The 22,426-nt window shown below is 32.6% G+C and overlaps 2 protein-coding genes across 2 annotated transcripts; both read left to right on the top strand.

Annotated features, from left to right (window-relative positions):
- The first annotated feature begins 10,328 nt into the window (after nucleotides 1-10,328).
- On the top strand, nucleotides 10,329-16,355 carry LOC142225104 (juvenile hormone acid O-methyltransferase-like). Its single transcript, XM_075294877.1, has 3 exons — nucleotides 10,329-10,740; nucleotides 10,802-11,088; nucleotides 16,333-16,355. Exons 1-3 carry the CDS (start codon nucleotides 10,367-10,369, stop codon nucleotides 16,353-16,355), a joined length of 684 nt encoding a protein of 227 aa, XP_075150992.1. The 5' UTR covers nucleotides 10,329-10,366.
- A 1,765-nt stretch (nucleotides 16,356-18,120) lies between these two features.
- Nucleotides 18,121-19,117, top strand: LOC142225103 (juvenile hormone acid O-methyltransferase-like). The gene is made up of 3 exons (XM_075294875.1): nucleotides 18,121-18,492; nucleotides 18,571-18,849; nucleotides 18,921-19,117. The coding sequence occupies exons 1-3, from the start codon at nucleotides 18,126-18,128 to the stop codon at nucleotides 19,115-19,117; spliced, it is 843 nt and encodes a 280-aa protein (XP_075150990.1). The 5' UTR covers nucleotides 18,121-18,125.
- Nucleotides 19,118-22,426: the final 3,309 nt, after the last annotated feature.

Raw genomic sequence — 22,426 nt, 5'->3', positions numbered from 1 at the left:
TCACATTGCTTTAGAAATTGAATTTTAATTTTTGAAGTATCCGGAAAGAGACAGTTGTCAACAACGTTACTTTGATTTTAGTAATTGTGATTTTTCGGTTCTTAATTGTACTATTGAACGTACAAACTGGATAGATATTTTTTCTGATCTTTCAGTTGATGATTGTTTTTCTTCATTCACGAATATTATTAATTCTCTTGTAAATTGCTACGTACGTACTTCTAGAACAAAAACCCATAAATTACCTTGGTATACTCCTGGGTTAAAAAAAATAAAAAATTTAAGAAATAAATTTTATAAGTTATATAAATCCACAAATGATGATGCCTTTAGAGATCGTTACACCCATTATTCTCGTGAATTTACATTTCTAAGTAAATTCTTGTACAAACAGTATTTGCTTGATTTCAGTGATAGGATTTTGAATAATTCAAATGCTTTTTGGGATTTTGTGAAATCCCTTAAATCATCTAGAGATTATCCGAGCGTTATGTATTTCAATAATAAATCTGGTAGTTCGACAAATGAAATTGTTAATTTATTTAGTGACTATTTTAAATCCAATTTTGATGAAATTGGAAATGTGAATCATGAGAAGTATTTAGATCTGGTTCAACCGTGTGTTGACATCGGATTATTGCAATTGGAATCGAATGACGTTTACGATGCTATTATGAAGTTGAAGGTGTCATATAAAATTGATGCAGATGGATTTTCATCTTTTCTTTTGAAGAGTGTAGCTTCCACGGTATGTGTTCCTTTAAGTAAAGTATTTAATAAATCTTTAGTTAATGGAATATACATTAGTAAGTGGAAGAAATCTTACGTAACGCCTGTTTTTAAATCAGGTGATAAGACTAATATTTGTCATTATCGCCCAATTGCTAAGCTCTCAAATATTTCTAAAATTTTTGAGCATGCAATTTACCGAAAAATATTCGCAAGTGTGAAGCCTTTTCTATCCGATTGTCAACATGGTTTTATTAGTGGCCGCTCGACGACAACTAATCTATTAACTTTTACAAATTTTTGTATTTCCAGTTTCGAGAGAGGTGATCAAATTGATACTATTTATCTTGATTTTTCTAAAGCTTTTGATAAGGTGTCACATTGTTTGTTAATATCTAAACTTGATAAAATGGGTTTCCATTCTCAAACTTTGAGGTGGATGAAATCTTATTTAAGTCACAGAGTGTTTATGGTTCAAATAGATGGGGTTTGTTCTAGGCCTTATATAGGTACTTCTGGGGTTCCACAAGGAAGTGTTTTGGGCCCACTCCTTTTTAACATTTTTATGAATGACATTTCCAGATGCATTTCTTACTCCAGATGTCTACTATATGCGGATGATATTAAGATTTATAAAAATGTTAATAATTTGTTAGATGGTATAAAATTGCAAAAGGATATTACTTCTGTAGTTAATTGGTGTGACTGGAATAAATTGTCGTTAAACATTGACAAGTGTCGTTATATGTGCTTTGTTAGGAGACATTTCCCAATTTTTATTGAATTTTATGTGAGGGATAAGCGATTAATGCAAGTTCAGGAGATTATAGATTTGGGAGTATTATTTGATTCTAAACTTTGCTTTAAGTCTCATATTGATTATGTTTTACCTCAAGCGTACAAAGCTTTGGCATTTATTAAACGACATTCATCTCAGTTCCTTGACCCTTATGTGCGTAAAACATTATATATATCTTTTGTTCGCTCGAAACTGGAGTACGCTAATCTCGTTTGGAGACCTTCTTCTGTTTCCTTGGTAAACAGAGTTGAGAGGGTGCAACAAAAATTTATAAAGTTTGCCTTGTCTTCGTTGCATTTTGAACAGCCTATTCCTTCATATGATTCACGTTGTAAATTAATTAAACTTCCAACTTTACTAAGTCGTAGTAAATTGCAGTCTATTATGTTCTTATATAAAATTATTTGTGGATTTTTTGATTGTTCTAATCTTTTAGAATTAATTTTCTTTAATGTGCCTCCAAGAAGGTTAAGAGCACGTGAGATTTTTTATATTCCTTTACATAGGACTAATTATGCTATGAATGAGCCATTATTGCGGTGTCTTCGAGAATTCAATTCAATATCTGAAATATATAATTTAGATTTCTCACTCAGTGAAACTGAATTTAAGCATATTTTAGAAATAATTTATTATTAAGCGGTAGTCTGTAAGGATTTATATCCATAGACTTAAATAAATAAAAAAAAAAAAAAAAAAAAAAAAAAATTTCTATTCTATAGAAAATTTTCTCAAAATTTCATTTCTTTAGGATTTTTTTTTTAATTTAATTTCTATGGCAAATTTTGTCAAAATTTCATTTCTACAGGAAATTTTCTATAAATTAAATTTGTTTAGGAAATTTTGACAAAATTCCATTTATGTAGGAAATTTCATCCGATAGAAAATTTTATCATAATTTCATTACTATAAGGAATTTTTTATAAAATTAATTTTTATAGGAAATTTTCTAAAAAAATCGTTTAAAAAACAAGTATATACGGCCGTAAGTTCGGCCAGGCCGAATATTATGTACCCTCCACCATGGATTGCATAGAAACTTGTACTAACGACTGTCATCCACAATCGAATTAATTGGGTTGCGGTAACGCTTGCTGATGGCAAGGTATCTTAAAACTTCTTAACACCGTCTTCTCAATTGTAAGTTAGTCCATACGGCCGATTAAATACGTATATAATTCAATTTGACAATATTTTGTATAGTAATAAAATTTTGACAAAATTTTCTATAGAAATAAAATTTTCACAAAATTGTCTATAGAAATAAAATGTTAAAAAAAATTTCCATAATAATAAAATGTTGACAAAATTTTCTATAGTAATAAAATTTTGACAAAATGTTCTATAGTAATGAAATTTTGACAAAATTTTCTATAGAAATAAAGTTTTGGTAGATTATTTTTGGGGATCGCTATATATAACTATAGACCGATACGGACCAATTTTGGCATGGTTTTTAGCGGCCATATACTAGCGCAATGTACCAAATTTCACCACGTACAAAATTTCAACCGGATCGGAAGAATTTTGTTCCTCCAAGAGCTCCGGAGGTCAACTCTGGGGATCGGTTTAAATGGGGGTTATATATAATTAAGACCGGTATGGACCAATTTTTGCATGGTTGTTAGAGACCATATACTAACACCACGTACCAAATTTCAACCGGATCGGGTGAATTTTGCTCTTCCAAGGGGCCCCGGAGGTCAAATCTGGGGATCGGTTTATATGGAGAGCTACATATAATTACTTACCGATATGGACCAATTCCTGCATGGTTGTTAGAGATCATATACTAACACTACGTACCAAATTTCCAGCGAATCGGATGAATTTTGCTCATCCATGAGGCTCCGGAGGTCAAATCTGGGGATCGTTTTATATGGGGGCTATATATAACTATGGACCGATGTGGATCAATTTTGGCATGGTTGTTAGAGACCATATACTAACACCGTGTACCAAATTTCAGCCGGATCGGATGAAATTTGCTTCTCTTAGAGGTTCCGCAAGCCAAATCTGGGGATCGGTTTATATGGTGGCTATATATAATTATGAACCGATGTGGAATAATTTTTGCATGGGTGTTAGAGACCATATACTAACACCATGTATCAAATTTCAACCGGATCGGATGAATTTTGCTCCTCCAAGAGGCTCTGCAAGCCAATTCTGAGCGTCGGTTTATATGGGGGCTATACGTAAAAGTGGTCCGATATGGCCCATTTGCAATACCATCCGACCTACATCAATAACAACTACTTGTGCCAAGTTTCAAGTCGATAGCATGTTTCGTTCGGAAGTTAGCGTGATTTCAACAGACGGACGGACGGACGGACGGACATGCTTAGATCGACTCAGAATTTTACCACGACCCAGAATATGTATACTTAGAGCAATATTTCGATGTGTTACAAACGGAATGACAAAGTTAATATACCCCCCATCCTATGGTGGAGGGTGTAATAATAAATAAATAAAAAATTCATTCGATAGAAAATGTTGTCAACATTTAATTTCTTATTATACAATTATACGAAACATGTACAGTCCAGGCGTGTATAGATTGGTATCTGGCGTTTTCTTTTCAATGGCTCTATTAACCATGTTCCTTAATCTATATCTGTCCATAAAGCTCGAAAAATAATTGTATAATAAGATATAATGCATTTGGACGTCAATTGCCTGTTTCATTATCAGGCTAACATGAAATATAACATTTAATTTCTATAAACACTTTTCTACAAATTTCATTTATTCAAGAAATTTTGTCAAAATTTCATTTCTATAGGAAATTTTGTCAAAATTTCATTTCTATAGGAAATTTTGTCAAAATTTCATTTCTATAGGAAATTTTGTCAAAATTTCCTTTCTATAGGAAATTTTGTCAAAATTTCATTTCTACAGGAAATTTTCTAAAAGTTTCAGTTCATGGAAAATTTTTTCAAAATTTCATTAGTATAGGATATTGTGTCAAAATGTCATTTTATAGGATTTTTCTAAAATTTTATTTGTATAGGAAATTTTTTCAAAAATTCCATTTCTAAAGGAAATTTTTATAAAATTTCATTGCTATCCAGCAAAAGCTGGGTAAGCGCTAGTGATTCTTCCACTAATATCGGTAATCAAAAACTTACTACTTGTAGTATTACCAGGGATTTAAAAATAATAACTTACCTGTGTAGACCTAATGTGATTCCTTTTTATAAACCCTTTCACTACCGAAATAAACCTAATGTTAAAAACTTTTATTTTTCTTCTGTTATTACTTGTACTAACAGCATGTACACCCAGAGAAGGAATATGATCACCTCAACCATGTTTCAAGAGCAAAATGTTATTTTTGAATGGTGACCATGTAACATGTTTGCCGCAACCATGTTGTTTTCTCGGAGATTATGTGTCCGATTTCGGCAAGCATATTATTTTTGGCGAGAAAAGTACATTTTTGCCATAAACATGTTACATGGTCACCATCCAAAAATAACATTTTGCTCTTGAAACATGGTTGAGGTGATCATATTCCTTCTCTGCGTGTAGAACAAAAATTGTCATTTTGAAAACCTACCTCAATTACTTCGAGAGCTATATGATCTTGTTCTGAAAACTTGATTGTGACCAAATGGCCTTACGAAAATAAGGCCTAATACTATTTGGCCTATAATATCTTTCAAAGTGTGAGAAAAAATACAAAAAAGAACCTGAAAAAGTGTCAGCAATAGTTTTTGTATAAATGTTCATTTACTATAAACATACAGTAGAAAAATTGTCTCAAATTTTCGTATTTTTCGTTTATTGTTAAAGAAGTTTATAAAAATGTATTTTAGACCTCACCAATATGGACAATATTTATAGCTTATTTACACTGTTAGAAAAATATGTTTTTCATATGTTCCGATATAAACAAAATGTGTTTCGTGCACAATTTTAAAACACAATATATTTAAGTGCAAACATGTAATGTTCCTAAACTAACACAAAATCTTTGGGACATCTATATTAATATGTTAGAATATATTATGTTTGGGGCATGAATGTTTCATAAAAATCATATGTGTGAATGCAAACATATATAAATTTACAAATTTCGACTAAACATACATATGTTGTGATATTTTAGTCCACGCGACAGAGAGAGAGAGAGAGTATAGAGAAAGAAATAGAGATAGAAACCGGGAGAGTTGACGAAAGATATCAACATAACACAGCAAAAGAATGAAAAGAGAACAATTTCTGTGAAACCGCTTGTATGTTGTTTCGGAAAACTGTTTTATGATAAGGCCAACAATTTAATATGCTTAAGTCTAATATTATTTAATTTGAATAAAGAGAATAGACATTCGGAACCAAGAGAATAGTCATTTGACAAACAAATAGCATATGTTTTCGCCTTGAGAGCAGCATTTTATGTATGTGTGGACATGTGTTTTGTTTATCATTTTGGCATTATGGGCACAATTTTTTTTCTTGGTTCGTTAAACGAAATCAGGGGTCTTCATAAAAATAACGAAAGGGCACTATACTCTTTTTAGAGTTGGGAGAGTAAAATGAAATAAGGAGGAAATAGTGAAAAATTACACAGTAAAATGTATAAAAACAAAGTTTAGTTCCTCTTTATTAATAAGTAGTCCACGAGGAGTTGACGGACACCTTCAAATATAAAAGCGGGCATTAAGTTCGAGTTTTGCAGCTAAAACAATTTAAAAAGTTTATTTTCTTTAAAGTGAATTATTAAAGAAAAATAAAGGCATTTTAGAGCGATGGTGTTAAATGCTAGTAAAAAACTGTTCACTCCTAAATAAATTTATGTTTGTATTATAAAATTATTTATGTATGTTTATACTCGACTCCACGTTCTTCTTTTGTTAGAGTTTTTGAATTCCTTCCAAATTTTAAAGTTTTAAAGTTAAATTAAAAAAAAAACAAAGTTTTCGGTCGGAGCAGGGATTGAACCCACGACCATTTGCATGCAAGGCAGACATGCTAACCACTGCTCCACGTGGCAAACAAATGTATGTTTCTGTTAAATAATGTTATGTTTGCATGGGCTCGTGGGCGCTGCAAACTATGCTATATAAATGTAACTTATAACGATAATTATCTACTGGTGACTATAATAGCTACGTAGCCCAGTGGATAGTGTGTTGGCTTACAAACTGTGTGGTCCTCGGTTCGATTCTCCGTGCAGGCGAAAGGTAAAATTTAAAAAATTTATAAAAGTGAATAATTTCTTCAACATTATTTGTATTACAGAAAAAGGTGCCAAGAACTAAAAAATTTCGTAGAAGTGAAAATTACGAGTATGTTAGGGAATGAGCACAATCGTCTTTGGGAAAAATTCTTCCAAGGATATAATATTTTTGGGCTCAAAATGCTTCCAAACATATAATATGTTCACATAAAACAAACATATTAATGTTTCGGCAGTATCCAATAATATATGTGCTTCCTGCAAAATATGTTTGGAACATATGTTAAAGAAGGGATTTTTTTTGAGGGTGTAGAATAAAGCCTCTACTTTAAAATAACATCGAGAAATAAATCAAAACTAAGTGGGAAAATAGAACTTGGTGTCTTTTTCGAATGTCCTTCTAAGTGGACATCGGTAGTGAAAGGGTTAATACCAGTAATTAAAATCCTGAGGTCCCACGCTCACAAAAAATCGCTTCTGTAACATATACTCCCAAACATATTTTGCTTCAAGCATATATATTTTTGGGTATTGCCCAAATATTTATATGTTCGATCTCTTCCAATATATAATATGTTTGAAAGCATATTGGTCTAAACAATATATGTTTGGGTAGTCTAAGTTCCAAACATTTTGTATTTTTGCATCCAAATTCAATAATGTTGTCTTCCAAAAAACAATATGTTATTATGTGAACATATAATATGTTTGGAAGCATTTTGCACCCAAAAATATTAAATGCTTAAAAAAATTCTCCCAAACAATATTGTGCTCAAAATTTTACTTATTTATTTATATATTTACAATCATAATGAATTATGAAAATAAACAGGTAATATAGGTGCTAACAACATAGGTTTTCGACCTGAATGCTCAACATTTTGGTTCTGCCTAATTGTATATTCCCCCACATCTTTCTCACTTCCACGAGATTTTTTTGTTCTTAGCACCTTTTTCTGTAATACAAACATTGTAGAAGAAATTATTCAATTGTATGATTTTTTTTTTTATTTCAATTTTACCTTTTGCCGGACGGGGATTCGAACAGCGGACCAGACAGTTTGTAAGGATCAAAGAAGTAGCTGATCAATTGCCCAAGGAAAAATAAAATGTTAATTTTGTAATAACAAGCAACAACCACCAACTTAATTCAATATCGCTCCCTGTTAAATAGCGCTCCAAGCTACTAAACACATATATGTTTATAGGCTATTTCTAAATTAATATATGTTTTCATCCAAGCATATTATATTTACAAACATTTTATGTCCCAAACATAATATGTTCTAACATATTAACATATATGTCCCAAACATGTTATGCTAGTTTATGAACATTATATGCTTGCACTCAAATATATTGTGTTTAAAAATTTGTGTTCCACACATATAATGTTTATAGCCAAACATATGAAAAACAGTCTTTTTCATCTGTGCCGGCTTCGAATCCTGCTGCGACTCTATTTATACCCTGCGCCACGCTGTGGAACACAGTATTATAAGTTAGTGCATATGTTTGCAACACCCAGAAGAAGACGAGATAGATACATGGTGTCTTTGGAAAAAATGCTCTGGGTGGGCTCCTGAGTCGATATAACCATGTCCGTCTGTCCGTGAACACATTTTTGTAATCAAAGTCTAGGTCTCAGTTTTAGTCCAATCGACTTCAAATTTGGCACAAGTATGTGTTTTGGCTCAGAATAGATCCCTATGGATTTTGGAAGAAATCGGTTCAGATTTAGATATAGCTCCCATATATATATTTCGCCCGATATGGACTTATATGATCCCAGAAGCCAGAGTTTTACCCTAATTTGCTTAAAATTTTGCACAAGAAGAACAATTAGTACTGTAGTTAAGCGTGCCAAATTTTATTGAAATCGGTTCAGATTTAGATATAGCTCCCATATATATCGTTCGCCCGATATGGACTAATACGGTCCCAGAAGCCAGAGTTTTACCCCCATTCGGTTGAAATTTTGCACTTGGAGTACAATTAGTAGTGTAGACAAGTGTGCCAAATTTTATTGAAATCGGCTCAGATTTAGATATAGCTCCCATATATATCGTTCGCCCGATTTAGACTCATATGACCACAGAGGCCAATTTTTTGCTCCGATTTAGTTGAAATTGTGCACAGGGAGTAGAATTAGCATTATAGCTATGCGTGCCAAATTTGGTTGAAATCGGTTCAGATTTAGATATATCTCCCATATATAGCTTTCGCCCGATTTACACTCATATGACCACATAGGCCAATTTTTAACTCCGATTTAGTTGAAATTTTGCACAGGGAGTAGAATTAGCATTGCAGCTATGCGTGCTAAATTTGGTTGAAATCGTTTAAGATTTAGATATAGCTCCCATATATATGTTTTTCGACAAAAAAGGTCAAAATACCAACATTTTCCTTGTAAAATCGCCACTGCTTAGTCGAAAAGTTGTAAAAATGACTAATTTTCCTAAACTTCTTATACATATATATCGAGCGATAAATCATAAATAAACTTTTGCGAAGTTTCCTTAAAAGTGCTTCAGATTTAAATGTTTGCCATATTTTTTACTGACATTGTATTCCACCATAGTGCATTTGCCGACTTAAATTTTGAGTCTATAGATTTTGTAGAAGTCTATCAAATTCTGTCCAGATCGAGTGATATTTAAATGTATGTATTTGGGACAAACCTTTATATATAGCCCCCAACACATTTGACGGATATGATATGGTATCGAAAATTTAGATCTACAAAGTGGTGCAGGGTATAATATAGTCGGCCCCGCCCGACTTTAGACTTTCCTTACTTGTTTTAAATTAATTTTTTGGTTTTTTTTTATTCGTATTAAATATTCATTAATTAAATTCTTGTTGAAAATGTGTTTTTTTTCTTGACATTTTTTTAAATAGAATGACCTCTACAGCGATTGTGGACACCGTTAATAGTAGCGAAAGTTACAATTCAGAAAAGATTGCACATATTAATTTATAATGCCAATAAAATATACCCATGTTTTCTTATAGTACATCATTTATATTGTAAACAGATTTTAGATTACAAATCAAGGCGTCATCATTTTCTTGCACACCTAACTACATACAAGAGATGTTAATAATTGCTCTAAAACTCAATTGTTTCTTATAAATCCAGAATCTGATCTAGTCTTCATAGGTAGAATCTTAAAATGTATCTTCGGGAAGCGTACTGGTTAAACTGACTATTATCAACTAACCCGCTACGATGAAGAGTTTTCAAAGTAAACTATTATATTTGATTCATGGCGGTGGGTATTTAAGATTCGGCCCGGCCGAACTTACTACTGTATGTACTTGTTATATGAAATTTTGTCAAAATTTCATTTTTATATGAATCTTACTCAATTATCTTTTATAGATAATTATCAATATTAAATCAGCAGGTTTCATTAAAACACCTTGTTGAACTCAGTTCGTATCAATGGAACTCACTTCATATCAATGGTTCCTCCACGTCTCAAACATTATAAAATAGAATCGTACAATCTTGAAATTTGGGTCAATGACAAATAATCAAAATTTTTCGCATACAAAACTCATTCAATAGACTAAATATTAGCAGTTCGGAACAAATTTTCTATATCCAGTTACGAGGAAAACTAAGAACAAACAACGAAATAATGAACAATCCCGATTTGTATCACAAAGTCAGTGAGGTTCAACGGTACGATTCCCAAAAAATTATAGTCGAATACTCAACAAAAATTCAGTGGCGTTATGATGGTCATGATTCTCTTATTGATCTGGGATCAGGTTGTGGTGATGCTCTTATGGAATTCGTCTATCCCCGTATGCCTAGAAATTTTAAAAGATTGGTTTGCTCGGACATTAATCCAAAAATGGTTAATTATGCCCGCCAACAGTATGACCATATTAAAGGATCGGAATTCAGAGTTCTTGATATGGAAACTTTAAGGCGTCTACCCAGTGACTTGGAAGGAAATTTTGATCATGTTATGTCATTTTATGTCCTGCACTGGATTCAAAACCAGAGGTAACATTAAAAAAAATAGTTGATATCGACATTTATTCTCTGCTTTATTAAAAAAATATAGGCAAGCTTTAGAAAATATTTATCACCTATTACGTCCAGAAGGTGGAGATTGTCTTTTAGTGATACTGGCTTCTCATCCCATAATTGGCGCATTCAGATTAACTAGTCAGATGGAAAAATGGTCAAGATTCATGTTTGATATGGATTCAAGGATTACGGCTCCTATGCAAACTTCAAAAAATCCAGGCGAAGACTTTTCGAAATTATTGTCAGAAGTGGGATTTTCCGATTACACTGTGGAAATGCAGGAAAGAGAATTTGTTTACGGCAGCCTGGAAATCTATAAAGGTATGTCTTTTTCTTCTAGTGTCGAATTCATCCTGAATGGTTGTTTAATGCATGGGTGGTCTGATAAGTTCTTTGCCTTACCGCTTTTACCGCCAGATAGGAATCGTACTTCAAAACTACTTTTTATACCCTCCACCATAGGATGGGGGGTATATTAACCCTGTCATTCAGTTTGTAACACATCAAAATATTGCTCTAAGACCCCATAAAGTATATATATTCTGGGTCGTGGTGAAATTCTGAGTCGATCTAAGCATGTCCGTCCGTACGTCTGTTGAAATCACGCTAACATCCGAACGAAATAAGCTATCGACTTGAAACTTGGCACGAATAGTTGTTATTGATGTAGGTCGGATGGTATTGCAAATGGGCCATATCGGTCCCCTTGTACGTATAGCCCTCATATAAAGGGACCCTCAGATTTGGCTGGCGGAGCCTCAAACAGAAGCATATTTCATCCCTTCCGGCTGAAATTTGGTACATGGTGTTGGTATATGGTCTCTAACAACCATGCAAAAATTGGTCCACATCGGTCCATAATTATATATAGCCCCCATATAAACCGATCCCCAGATTTGGCTTGCGGAGCCTCAACGAGAAGAAAATTTCATCCGATCCGCCTGAAATTTGGTACATGATGCTACTATATGATCTTTAACAACCGTGCCAGAATTGGTCCACATCGGCCCATAATTATATATAGCCCCCATATAAACCGATCCCCAGATTTGGCCTGCGGATTCTCTAAGAGAAGCAAAATTCATCCGATCTGATTCAAATGTGGAACGTGGTGTTAGTATATGGTCTCTAACATCCATACAAAAATTGGTCTACATTGGTTCACAATTATATATAGCCCCCATATAAACCGATCCCCAGATTTGGCTTGCGGAGTCTCTAAGAGAAGCAAAATTCGTCCAATCCGGTTGTAATTTGGAACATGGTGTTAGTATATGATCTTTAACAACCGTGCCAGAATTGGTCCATATCGGTCCATAATTATATATAGCCCCCATATAAACCGTTCTGCAGATTTGGCCTCCGGAGCCTCTTGGTCCATATCGGTCTATAGTTATATATAGCCGATTTCCAATCACACAAAAATTGGTTCATATCGGTTCACAATCATGGTTGCCACTCGAGCCAAAAATAATCTACCAAAATTTTATTTCAATAGAAAATTTTGTCAAAATTTTATTTCTATAGAAAATTTTGTTAAAATTTTATTTCTATAGAAAATTTTGTTAAGATTTTATTTCTGTAGAAAATTTTGTCAAAATTTTATTCTGTAGAAAATTTTGTTAAAATTTTATTCTGTAAAAAATTTTGTCAAAATTTTATTTCTATAGAAAATTTTGTCAAAATTTTATTTCTATAGAAAATTTTGTTAAAATTTTATTTCTATAGAAAATTTTGTCAAAATGAATTATATACGACTTCTAGTATGGACTTACAATCACACAAAAATTGGTTCATATCGGTTCACAATCATGGTTGCCACTCGAGCCAAAAATAATCTACCAAAATTTTATTTCAATAGAAAATTTTGTCAAAATTTTATTTCTATAGAAAATTTTGTTAAAATTTTATTTCTATAGAAAATTTTGTTAAGATTTTATTTCTGTAGAAAATTTTGTCAAAATTTTATTCTGTAGAAAATTTTGTTAAAATTTTATTCTGTAAAAAATTTTGTCAAAATTTTATTTCTATAGAAAATTTTGTCAAAATTTTATTTCTATAGAAAATTTTGTTAAAATAAAATTTGCTCTTCCAAGAGCGACGCAAGACAAATCTGGAGATCGGGTTATATGGAGGCTATACGTAAAAGTGGTCCGATATGGCCAATTTGCAATACCATCCAACAATGGAAAGTTAGTACTTCCAAAAAAAGGGTGAACTAACACACAATGGGCTTTGATTAATGAACATTTTAAAAGATATTGAATTTATAGAACATTTTGTCAAAATTTTATTTCTATAAGAAATTTTGTCAACATTTTATTTCTATAGAAAATTTTGTACAAATTTTTTTCTATAAAAAATTTTGTCAACGTTTTATTTCTATAAAAAAATTTGTCAAAATTTTATTTCTATAAGAAATTTTGTCAACATTTTATTTCTATAGAAAATTTTGTAAAAATTTTTTTCTATAAAAAATTTTGCCAAAACTTTATTTCTATAGGAAATTTTGTAAAAATTTTATTTCTATAGAAAATTTTGTCAAAATTTTATTTTTATAGAAAATTTTGTCAAAATTTTATTTCTATAGAAAATTTTGTCAAAATTTTATTTCTATAGAAAATGTTGTCAAAATTTTATTTTTATAGAAAATTTTGTCAAAATTTTATTACTGTAGAAATTTTTGTCAAAATTTTATTTTTATAGAAAATTTTGTCAAAATTTTATTTCTATAGAAAATTTTGCCAAAATTTTATTTCTATAGAAAATTTTGTCAATATTTTATTTCTATAGAAAATTTTGTCAAAATTTCATTTCTAGAGAACATTTTGTCAAAATAAAATTTGCTCTTCCAAGAGCGACGCAAGATAAATGTAGAGATCGGGTTATATGGAGGCTATACCTAAAAGAGGTCCGATATGGCCAATTTGCAATACCATCCGACAAGAGAAAGTTAGTACTTCTACAAAAAGGGAGAACTAACACACAATGGGCTGTGATTAATAAACATTTTAAAAGATATTGAATTTATAGAACATTTTATCAACATTTTATTTCTACAGAAAATGTTGTCAACATTTTATTTCTATAGAAAATTTTTAAAATTTTTTTTTCTATAACAAATGTTGTCAACATTTTATTTCTATAGAAAATTTTGTCAAAATTTTATTTCTAAAAAAAATTTTGTCAAAATTTCATTTCAATAGAAATTTTTTCCAAAATTTATTTTTTCTATAGAAAAATTTGTCAAAATAAAATTTGCTCTTCCAAGAGTGACCGCAAGACAAATCTGGAGATCGCGTTACATGGAGACTATACCTAAAAGTGGTCGATATGGCCAATTTGCAATACCATCTGACTAGAGGTGTGCACGTGACACGAAATTGTCGTGACTCACGCATGAGTAGTGAGTCACGCTCATGTAAACAGCGTGAGCGTGTTTTACAAACCAAAACAATATCTTCGTGAGTGTGCGTGAGTAACGAATTACGCTCACGAAAATAATCCAGCTCTCCAACATAAAACGCTTAAAAGTTAAATTCATTTGCATATTTAGTGACACCTACGATGTTAAGAGTTAAATAACGCTCTCGATTTTAATCGTGCTCATGATTTCAGACACGTCCCTCTGGTAAATTACTCATAAAATTGTCGGTGAGTCACGACATATTTCGTGAGTCACGATATTTTTCGTGAGTCACGGTATTTTTCGTGAGTCACGACATTTTCGTGCGTGAGTACAAGTTTTCTTTTCGTGAGTGTGCGTGAGACCTACCAAACAATATCGTGCGTGAGATATTTGCGTCGTGAGTGTGCGTGAGCGTGAGCGTGAGTAAAATATTACTCACGTGCACACCTCTACATCAGACCTACATTAACAACAACTACTTGTGCTAAGTTTCAAGCTATCAAAGGTTTTTGCGTTCGAAACTTTGCGTGATTTCCACAGACAGACAGACGGACGTATAGACGGACATCGTTACACCCTATGGTGAAGGGTATAAAAACGGTAATAAAAGAACGAACTCTTCGTTCAGTGTAAGTTTGGATTTAAATTGATTCAATTAAAAAATTAGTTGAATCAATTAAATTTTTAATTGAATATTTGTTAAAACTCAATTTGTGTGAAATTTTTTCTATGTATTAGCACAACAAAAAAATATTACAAAAGTTTTATTTGTGCACAAAAAGGAAAAATAAAATATTAAGACACATTTTGAAGCTTCATAGTAAACATATAATATAGTAGTACATAATGCCGGACATCTTTTCGAAATCTTGCGAATATTTTTGGAACATATTACATTACAAAATTTCATTATTTCCGTTTCTAAAAATTGTATTTAAAAAAGAAAAATGTGGCCAACTAAAGCTAAGTTTTTGTTAAATAAAGTTTCTTTACATCGGCTCGGAGGCGCCCTAAACTATGCTCCATACATGTACCTGTTGACTGTATGCCTTGCTTGTGCATTAATGGCTATAGCGATAATTGTCTGTTGATGACAATAACAGCTACGTAGTCCAGTAGATAGTGTGTTGACTTATAAAGTGTATGGTCCGGGGTTCGATTTTCCGTCAAGGAAAATAGATTCTTCTGTACTGTTTATATTACAGAAAAATGTGCTAAGAACTTAATAAACCTCGTAGAAGTGAGAAAAATGTTAGCCAGAAAAATAATAATTTTTTTGAGTTAGTCTTTATGGAATTGTTTTAACATCCTGCAAAAGTATCAACGTTTGTCGCAAAAAGTATATACTTTTCCTTCCAAACAAACTTCCTTACAGCGAAATGCAAATGCGAAAATATTTTTGTTTGTCTAAAATTTCGTTTTGGAGGAAAGAATTATTTTTTGCGTGTGGAAACGTTGCAATGATTGTCTCGAATTGGTTTTATTTTCTTGTAAAGAAAAATAGCTTGAGTCAAAAGAAAATTTTACTTGCTTAAAATACGTTTCTCAGAAAAGAAAATTCTTCTTTCAGTGTAGGTTAGGTTAGGTTATGTGCTCACTTAGACTATTCAACCCATTGTGACACCACAGTGGTGAACTTCTCTCGCAATCTTCTTTCAGTGTAAGTTTGAGTTTAAATTGATTTTTTCACATTTTTTTTTTTTGGTTTTATTCAAATGTTCTCTCACCTCAAAACATGTGTCAACAGAATAGTGTTCAATTTGGACGGGAAACATATAACATGTTTGACGCTACCATATTATTTCGTCGAAAATTTTGTATCTAATTTCGGAAAGCATGTTTATGTTTGGCGAGAAAAAAATTTTTGGCGTTAAAAATAAGATTATGCCGTTGAAAAATATTTGAGGTGATCATATTCCTTCTCGCTGGGATCCTCCGTGGTGCAATGGTTATCATGCCCGCCTTGCACACACAAGGTCGTGGGTTCGATTCCTGCTTCAACCGAACACCAAAAAGTTTTTCAGCCGTGGATTATCCCACCTCAGTAATGCTGGTGACATTTCTGAGGGTTTCAAAGCTTCTCTAAGTGGTTTCACTGCAATGTGGAACAGAGAACTGCAACCGGTGGCTTTTTTTCGTATTGCAATCATACCCAGAAAATGTCGGTGGCAGTGAGTAAGACACCAATTACCATGCGATCTTTTACATTAATACAAATGCGAGAATAAAAACACCAATAGTAAAGGGTGATTCTTTTGAGGTTAGGATTTTCATGCATTAGTATTTGACAGATCACGTGGGATTTCAGACATGGTGTCAAAGAGAAAGATGCTCAGTATGCTTTGACATTTCATCATGAATAGACTTACGATCTGCCACAACGTCGAATTTTCAGAAAAGTTGGCAGAAAATCCGCTTTTTTATCGACAAATTTTGTTCAGCGATGAGGCTCATTTCTGGTTGAATGGCTACGTAAATAAGCAAAATTGCCGCATTTGGAGTGAAGAGCAACCAGAAGCCGTTCAAGAACTGCCCATGCATCCCGAAAAATGCACTGTTTGGTGTGGTTTGTACGCTGGTGGAATCATTGGACCGTATTTTTTCAAAGATGCTGTTGGACGCAACGTTACGGTGAATGGCGATCGCTATCGTTCGATGCTAACAAACTTTTTGTTGCCAAAAATGGAAGAACTGAACTTGGTTGACATGTGGTTTCAACAAGATGGCGCTACATGCCACACAGCTCGCGATTCTATGGCCATTTTGAGGGAAAACTTCGGAGAACAATTCATCTCAAGAAATGGACCGGTAAGTTGGCCACCAAGATCATGCGATTTGACGCCTTTAGACTATTTTTTGTGGGGCTACGTCAAGTCTAAAGTCTACAGAAATAAGCCAGCAACTATTCCAGCTTTGGAAGACAACATTTCCGAAGAAATTCGGGCTATTCCGGCCGAAATGCTCGAAAAAGTTGCCCAAAATTGGACTTTCCGAATGGACCACCTAAGACGCAGCCGCGATCAACATTTAAATGAAATTATCTTCAAAAAGTAAATGTCATGGACCAATCTAACGTTTCAAATAAAGAACCGATGAGATTTTGCAAATTTTATGCGTTTTTTTCAAAAAAAAAGTTATCAAGCTCTTAACAAATCACCCTTTATATAACAATGTTCGTATGCAGTGTCTTGCAATTTTAAACCAATCGACATCGTAACAACGCTCGGTAAACAAAAAACGAGGTTGGCACTTAAGTGTGATTGCACTCAACAACAACAATTACTAGCAGTTGGCATTAGCTCAAGGGAATTGAGAGAGTGCCAAATAAGAGAATACCAAACTGCTGAGATATGGGTAACAAATTTGTGTGATTGCTTTACTACGGTGTTTTCGAGAGACCAACACTCATACTAACAAACACCGACAGTCGTCGGTTGCATTGGATATTGGTGGTTGAAAATTTTTTTACCAATTGATGTTTTAAGATTGCAAGTGTTGGTGTTTACTAAATACACTGGTCGGTTGCGGTAGATCGCAGCCGTTCTCTGATGTGGAACGCCGTTCGGACTCGGCTATAAAAAGGAGGTCCCTTGTCATTGAGCTTAACATGGAATCGGGCAGCACTCAGTGATAAGAGAGAAGTTCACCAATGTGGTATCATAATGGACTGAATAGTCTAAGTGAGCCTGATACATCGGGCTGCTACCTAACCTAACCTAACCTAACCATAATCCTTCTTTGGGTGTCTGCGAATAATTTTGACCATCACTGTACGATTAGATATGCCGCACACTCTCATTGATATATGTTGTTGTTGTTATCATTATTATTTACCTTTTTGTTAATGAGTTTTATAGCTTATTTAAAGCATTTATTTTTGGACATTCACCATTAGAAACGTATTTGTCGCTGAGAGTACAAGTTCGAAAAAGAGCTCAATTGCTCAGAAATGAATCGTCCGGATTTATATCATAAAACGAATTATGCTCAACGTTGTGAAGTTGAAAATGTTGTCAAAATGTATTCCAAAAAAATGCAATTCCTTCCTGATGGTGGGGATTCTTTAATTGATTTGGGTTCTGGATCAGGTGATACCCTTATGGATTTCGTTTATCCCCTACTACCCAAAAATTATCAACGTTTTGTGTGTTCCGATATAAATCCAACAATGTTAGAATATGCCCGCGAACATGTTGTTACGGCACATAGGGCAGAATTTCGCATTCTGGACATGGCTATGGAGCAACCTCTGCCCATTGATTTGAAAGGGCAATTTGATCATGTAACTTCGTTCTATGCATTTATGTATGCAAAAAGTCAAAAGTAAGACGTTTTCAATAGTTTCGAATACTTTTTTTTTAATTTTCGATTTTTTCTTTAATTTTTTAGACAAGCTTTGAAAAATATTTACGACCTTTTGAAAGAAAATGGTGGCGATTGTCTCATAGCAAGTTTATCAAATCATATTCTTTACCCTACCTATATAAAACTGAGTCAAATGGAAAAATGGTCCCAATATATGACCGATGTACAATCATTTATAGCCCCTCAATATTATAGTGAAGATGTCAGAAGAGATATCATCAATTACTTAATCGATGTGGGATTTAGTGATTACATTGTGGATGTGGTACCCACAACATTTGTTTATGAGAATGTTAAAGCTTTTAAAGGTATGCAATATTTTTTCCTAAAATGAAAAAAAAAAAATAATTTATAGAAATGTTTTTTTTTTTATTTACAGATAATATTGTTGGTTGTAGTCCATTTTTGGGTCGTATAGATAATGATTTGCATGAAGAGTATATGCATGATTTTTTAACAATTTCATTCTCTTGTATGGGTTTAAAAATGAACTATTCTGACTATCAAGGTCCTCTGCCTATTTCTTATACTAATTTGTTTATATATGCCAGAGAGTTGCCACAGAAATGTGATTAGATTATAAAAAATATTGGTTTTAACAATTACTTTTGATATGCAGTTTTCCCCCATAGAGATATGAGTCATTTACGGCCATTTTCATGTAGCTCCGTTATGCTTTAACTGCCAGTTAACAGAAAGTAATTTTCAAATATCTTCTCGTCGGTTAACTTTAACTGAAAAATTTTCAGCATTTAAGTTCCTAACTGGTATATGGAATACATAGGAAAGATGACAGATATGTCCATAGTACGGTTTAAAAGTTCGTTAGCTAACGAAGCACTAACGACGGAGCTTCATGAAAACGGTGGTAAGAGGGGTAAGAATTTAACTGTATGCACGAAACAATGTTGTCAATTTGAAACTTTCGATTTAATGAAGTCGAAATCGGATGGATAGAAGCTCAAATAACCTTCATCATTAATTTTAATATTTATGCTACCTACCCTAAAATTTTATTTCTATAAATAATTTTGTCAAAATTTTATTTTTATAGAAAGTTTTGTCAATATTTTATTTTTGTAGAAAATTTGGTCAATATTTTATTTTTGTAGAGAATTTTTTCAAAATTTTATTTCCATAGAAATATTTTGTCAAAATTTTATTTCTATAGAAAATTTTGTCAAAATTTTATTTCTATAGAAAATTTTATCAAAATTTTATTTATATAGAAAATGTTACCAAATTTTTATTTTTAAAGGAAATTTTGTCAACATTTTTATACCCTAAACCACATAGTGGTCAGGGTATAATAAGTTTGATCGGCCAAAAAATGTGCCTACCAGAAATATTGATTTTAGACCCCATAAAATATATACCGATCTACTCAGAATCACCTCCTGAGTCGATCTAGCGCTTGGTGTCCGTCCGTCTGTCCATGTATTTGTTGTTCACAGGATTCCGGTCGCAATTATTAACCGATTTTGTTCAAATTTGGTACAGGGAGTTTTTTCGGCACAAGGCTATTGAAATTGGAAGAAATCGGATCAAATTTAGATATAGCTCCCATATATATGTATCGTCCGATTTCGACAAATGGGGTCACGTTGCGCGTTTTTTCAAACGGATCGTCACCAAATTTGGCAAAAGGTAATCTTTTCAATCGCCCTTCAAGTCAGCAAAATTCCATTCAAATCGGTTCAGATTTAGATATAGCTCTCATATATATGTATCGCCCGATTTTCCCAAATTTGGCCACAAAACCTTTATTTATCAACCGATCTTACTCAAAGTTGGCTTAATATAGTCTTCTATAGCACTAACAATATGTGCAAAAAATCATCGAAATCGGTTGAGATTTAATTATAGCTCCCATATATATGTACCGCCCGATTTTTCTAAATTTGGCCATAAAACCCTTATTTATCAACCGATCTTACCCAAATTTGGCTAGATATATTCTTCTATAGCACTAACTATATGTGCAAAAAATCATCGAAATTGGTTCAGATTTAGATATAGCTCCGATATATATGTATAGCCCGATTTTCCCAAAATTGGCAATAGAACCCTTATTTATTAACCGATCTTACTAAAAGTTGGCTAGATCCAGTCCTCTATAGTACTAACTATATGTGCAAAATTTCATCGACATCGGTTCAGATGTAGATATAGCTCCCATATATGTATCACCCGATTTTGAAAAATTCGCCCCTTATAACCTTATGTTTGACCATACAGGCCTCATTTCTTAACTGATCTTACTCAAATCTTCCATAAGGTAACCTTTTGTGGTATTAATCAAACCAGCAAAATATTATGCAAATTGGTTTAGATTTAGATATAGCTTCCATATATATGCATCGCTCGATTTTCCCAATTTTTCCCAATTTTGATGTACTAGCCGATCGTACTTATACGTACTTGTAGCTCTTACATAAGAATATTGCTCGATTTTTACAAATTTGTATTTATTACCCACACTAATTTAACGATTTTCTCTTTTTTAATAATGGGCTCAATATTAGTGGCATACTAGCTCCGTAGGTTCAATATCAACACAGCCAGTGTTGCTAGAAGTAGGGGTAATTCCCTATATGTAGGGGTTTTCTTATATTTAGCGTCTTGTAGGGACGTAGGGCCACAATGTAGGACATTTTCACTCAACACAATTTGTAATAATTTTTACATTTTGGTGCCTCTAGAGGAGGAAATTAGAAGCTGGCAAGGCTTGATCGTTAACAATGTGTGGTAAACTTTATTCCTGTAAAAAATTTTGTCAACATTTTATTTCTATAGAACATTTTGTCAAAATTGTATTTCTATAGAATTTTTTTCAAAATATTATTTCTATAAAAAATGTTCTCAAAATTTTATTTCTGTGGAATTTTGTCTCAAAATTTTATTTCTATAGAAAAATTTCCCACAAAAATTTACTTACTTGTTTAATAATGGGCTCAATATTAGCGGCATACTAACTCCGAAGGTGCAATATCAACACAGCCAGTGTTGCTAGAAGTAGGGGAAATTCCCTATATGTAGGGTTTTTCTACACCCTCAAAAAAAAATCGCTTCTTTAACATATGTTCCAAACATATTTTGCAGGAAGCACATATATTATTGCATACTGCCGAAACATTAATATGTTTGTATTATGTGAACATATTATATGTTTGGAAGCATTTTGAGCCAAAAATATTATATGCTTGGAAGAATTTTTCCCAAACACGATTGTGCTCATTCCCTAACATACTCGTAATTTTCACTTCCACGAAATTTTTTAGTTATTGGCACCTTTCTCTGTAATACAAATAATGTTGAAGAAATTATTCACTTTTATAAATTTTTTAAATTTTACCTTTCGCCTGCACGGAGAATCGAACCGAGGACCATACAGTTTGTAAGCCAACACACTATCCACTGGGCTACGTAGCTGTTATAGTCACCAGTAGATAATTATCGTTTTAAGTTACATTTATATAGCATAGTTTGCAGCGCCCACGAGCCCATGCAAACATAACATTATTTAACAGAAACATACATTTGTTTGCCACGTGGAGCAGTGGTTAGCATGTCTGCCTTGCATGCAAAGGGTCGTGGGTTCAATCCCTGCTCCGACCGAACATTTTTTTTTTTTTTTTAATTTACACATTTATATTTATACTATATTAATTTTTTTAAATGAAACATCGAAATGTGCGTTATTAAAGATTTATAGTCAGTAACAGTGCTTGATATAAACGAAATTGAATGATTTTTGGATAAAATATTATTTTTTATTGCAAAAATAACAATCTTGTAATAAAAAACTGTTTTTGTACAAAACTTTAAAATTTGGAAGGAATTCAAAAACTAACAAAAGAAGAACGTGGAGTCGAGTATAAACAT

The sequence above is a fragment of the Haematobia irritans genome, chromosome 2 (assembly GCF_050003625.1).
Source record: "Haematobia irritans isolate KBUSLIRL chromosome 2, ASM5000362v1, whole genome shotgun sequence".
NCBI classification, from domain to species: domain Eukaryota; kingdom Metazoa; phylum Arthropoda; class Insecta; order Diptera; family Muscidae; genus Haematobia; species Haematobia irritans.
The sequence above is the reverse complement of the archived record's forward strand: the minus strand, read 5'-3'. Positions and strand labels throughout refer to the sequence as shown.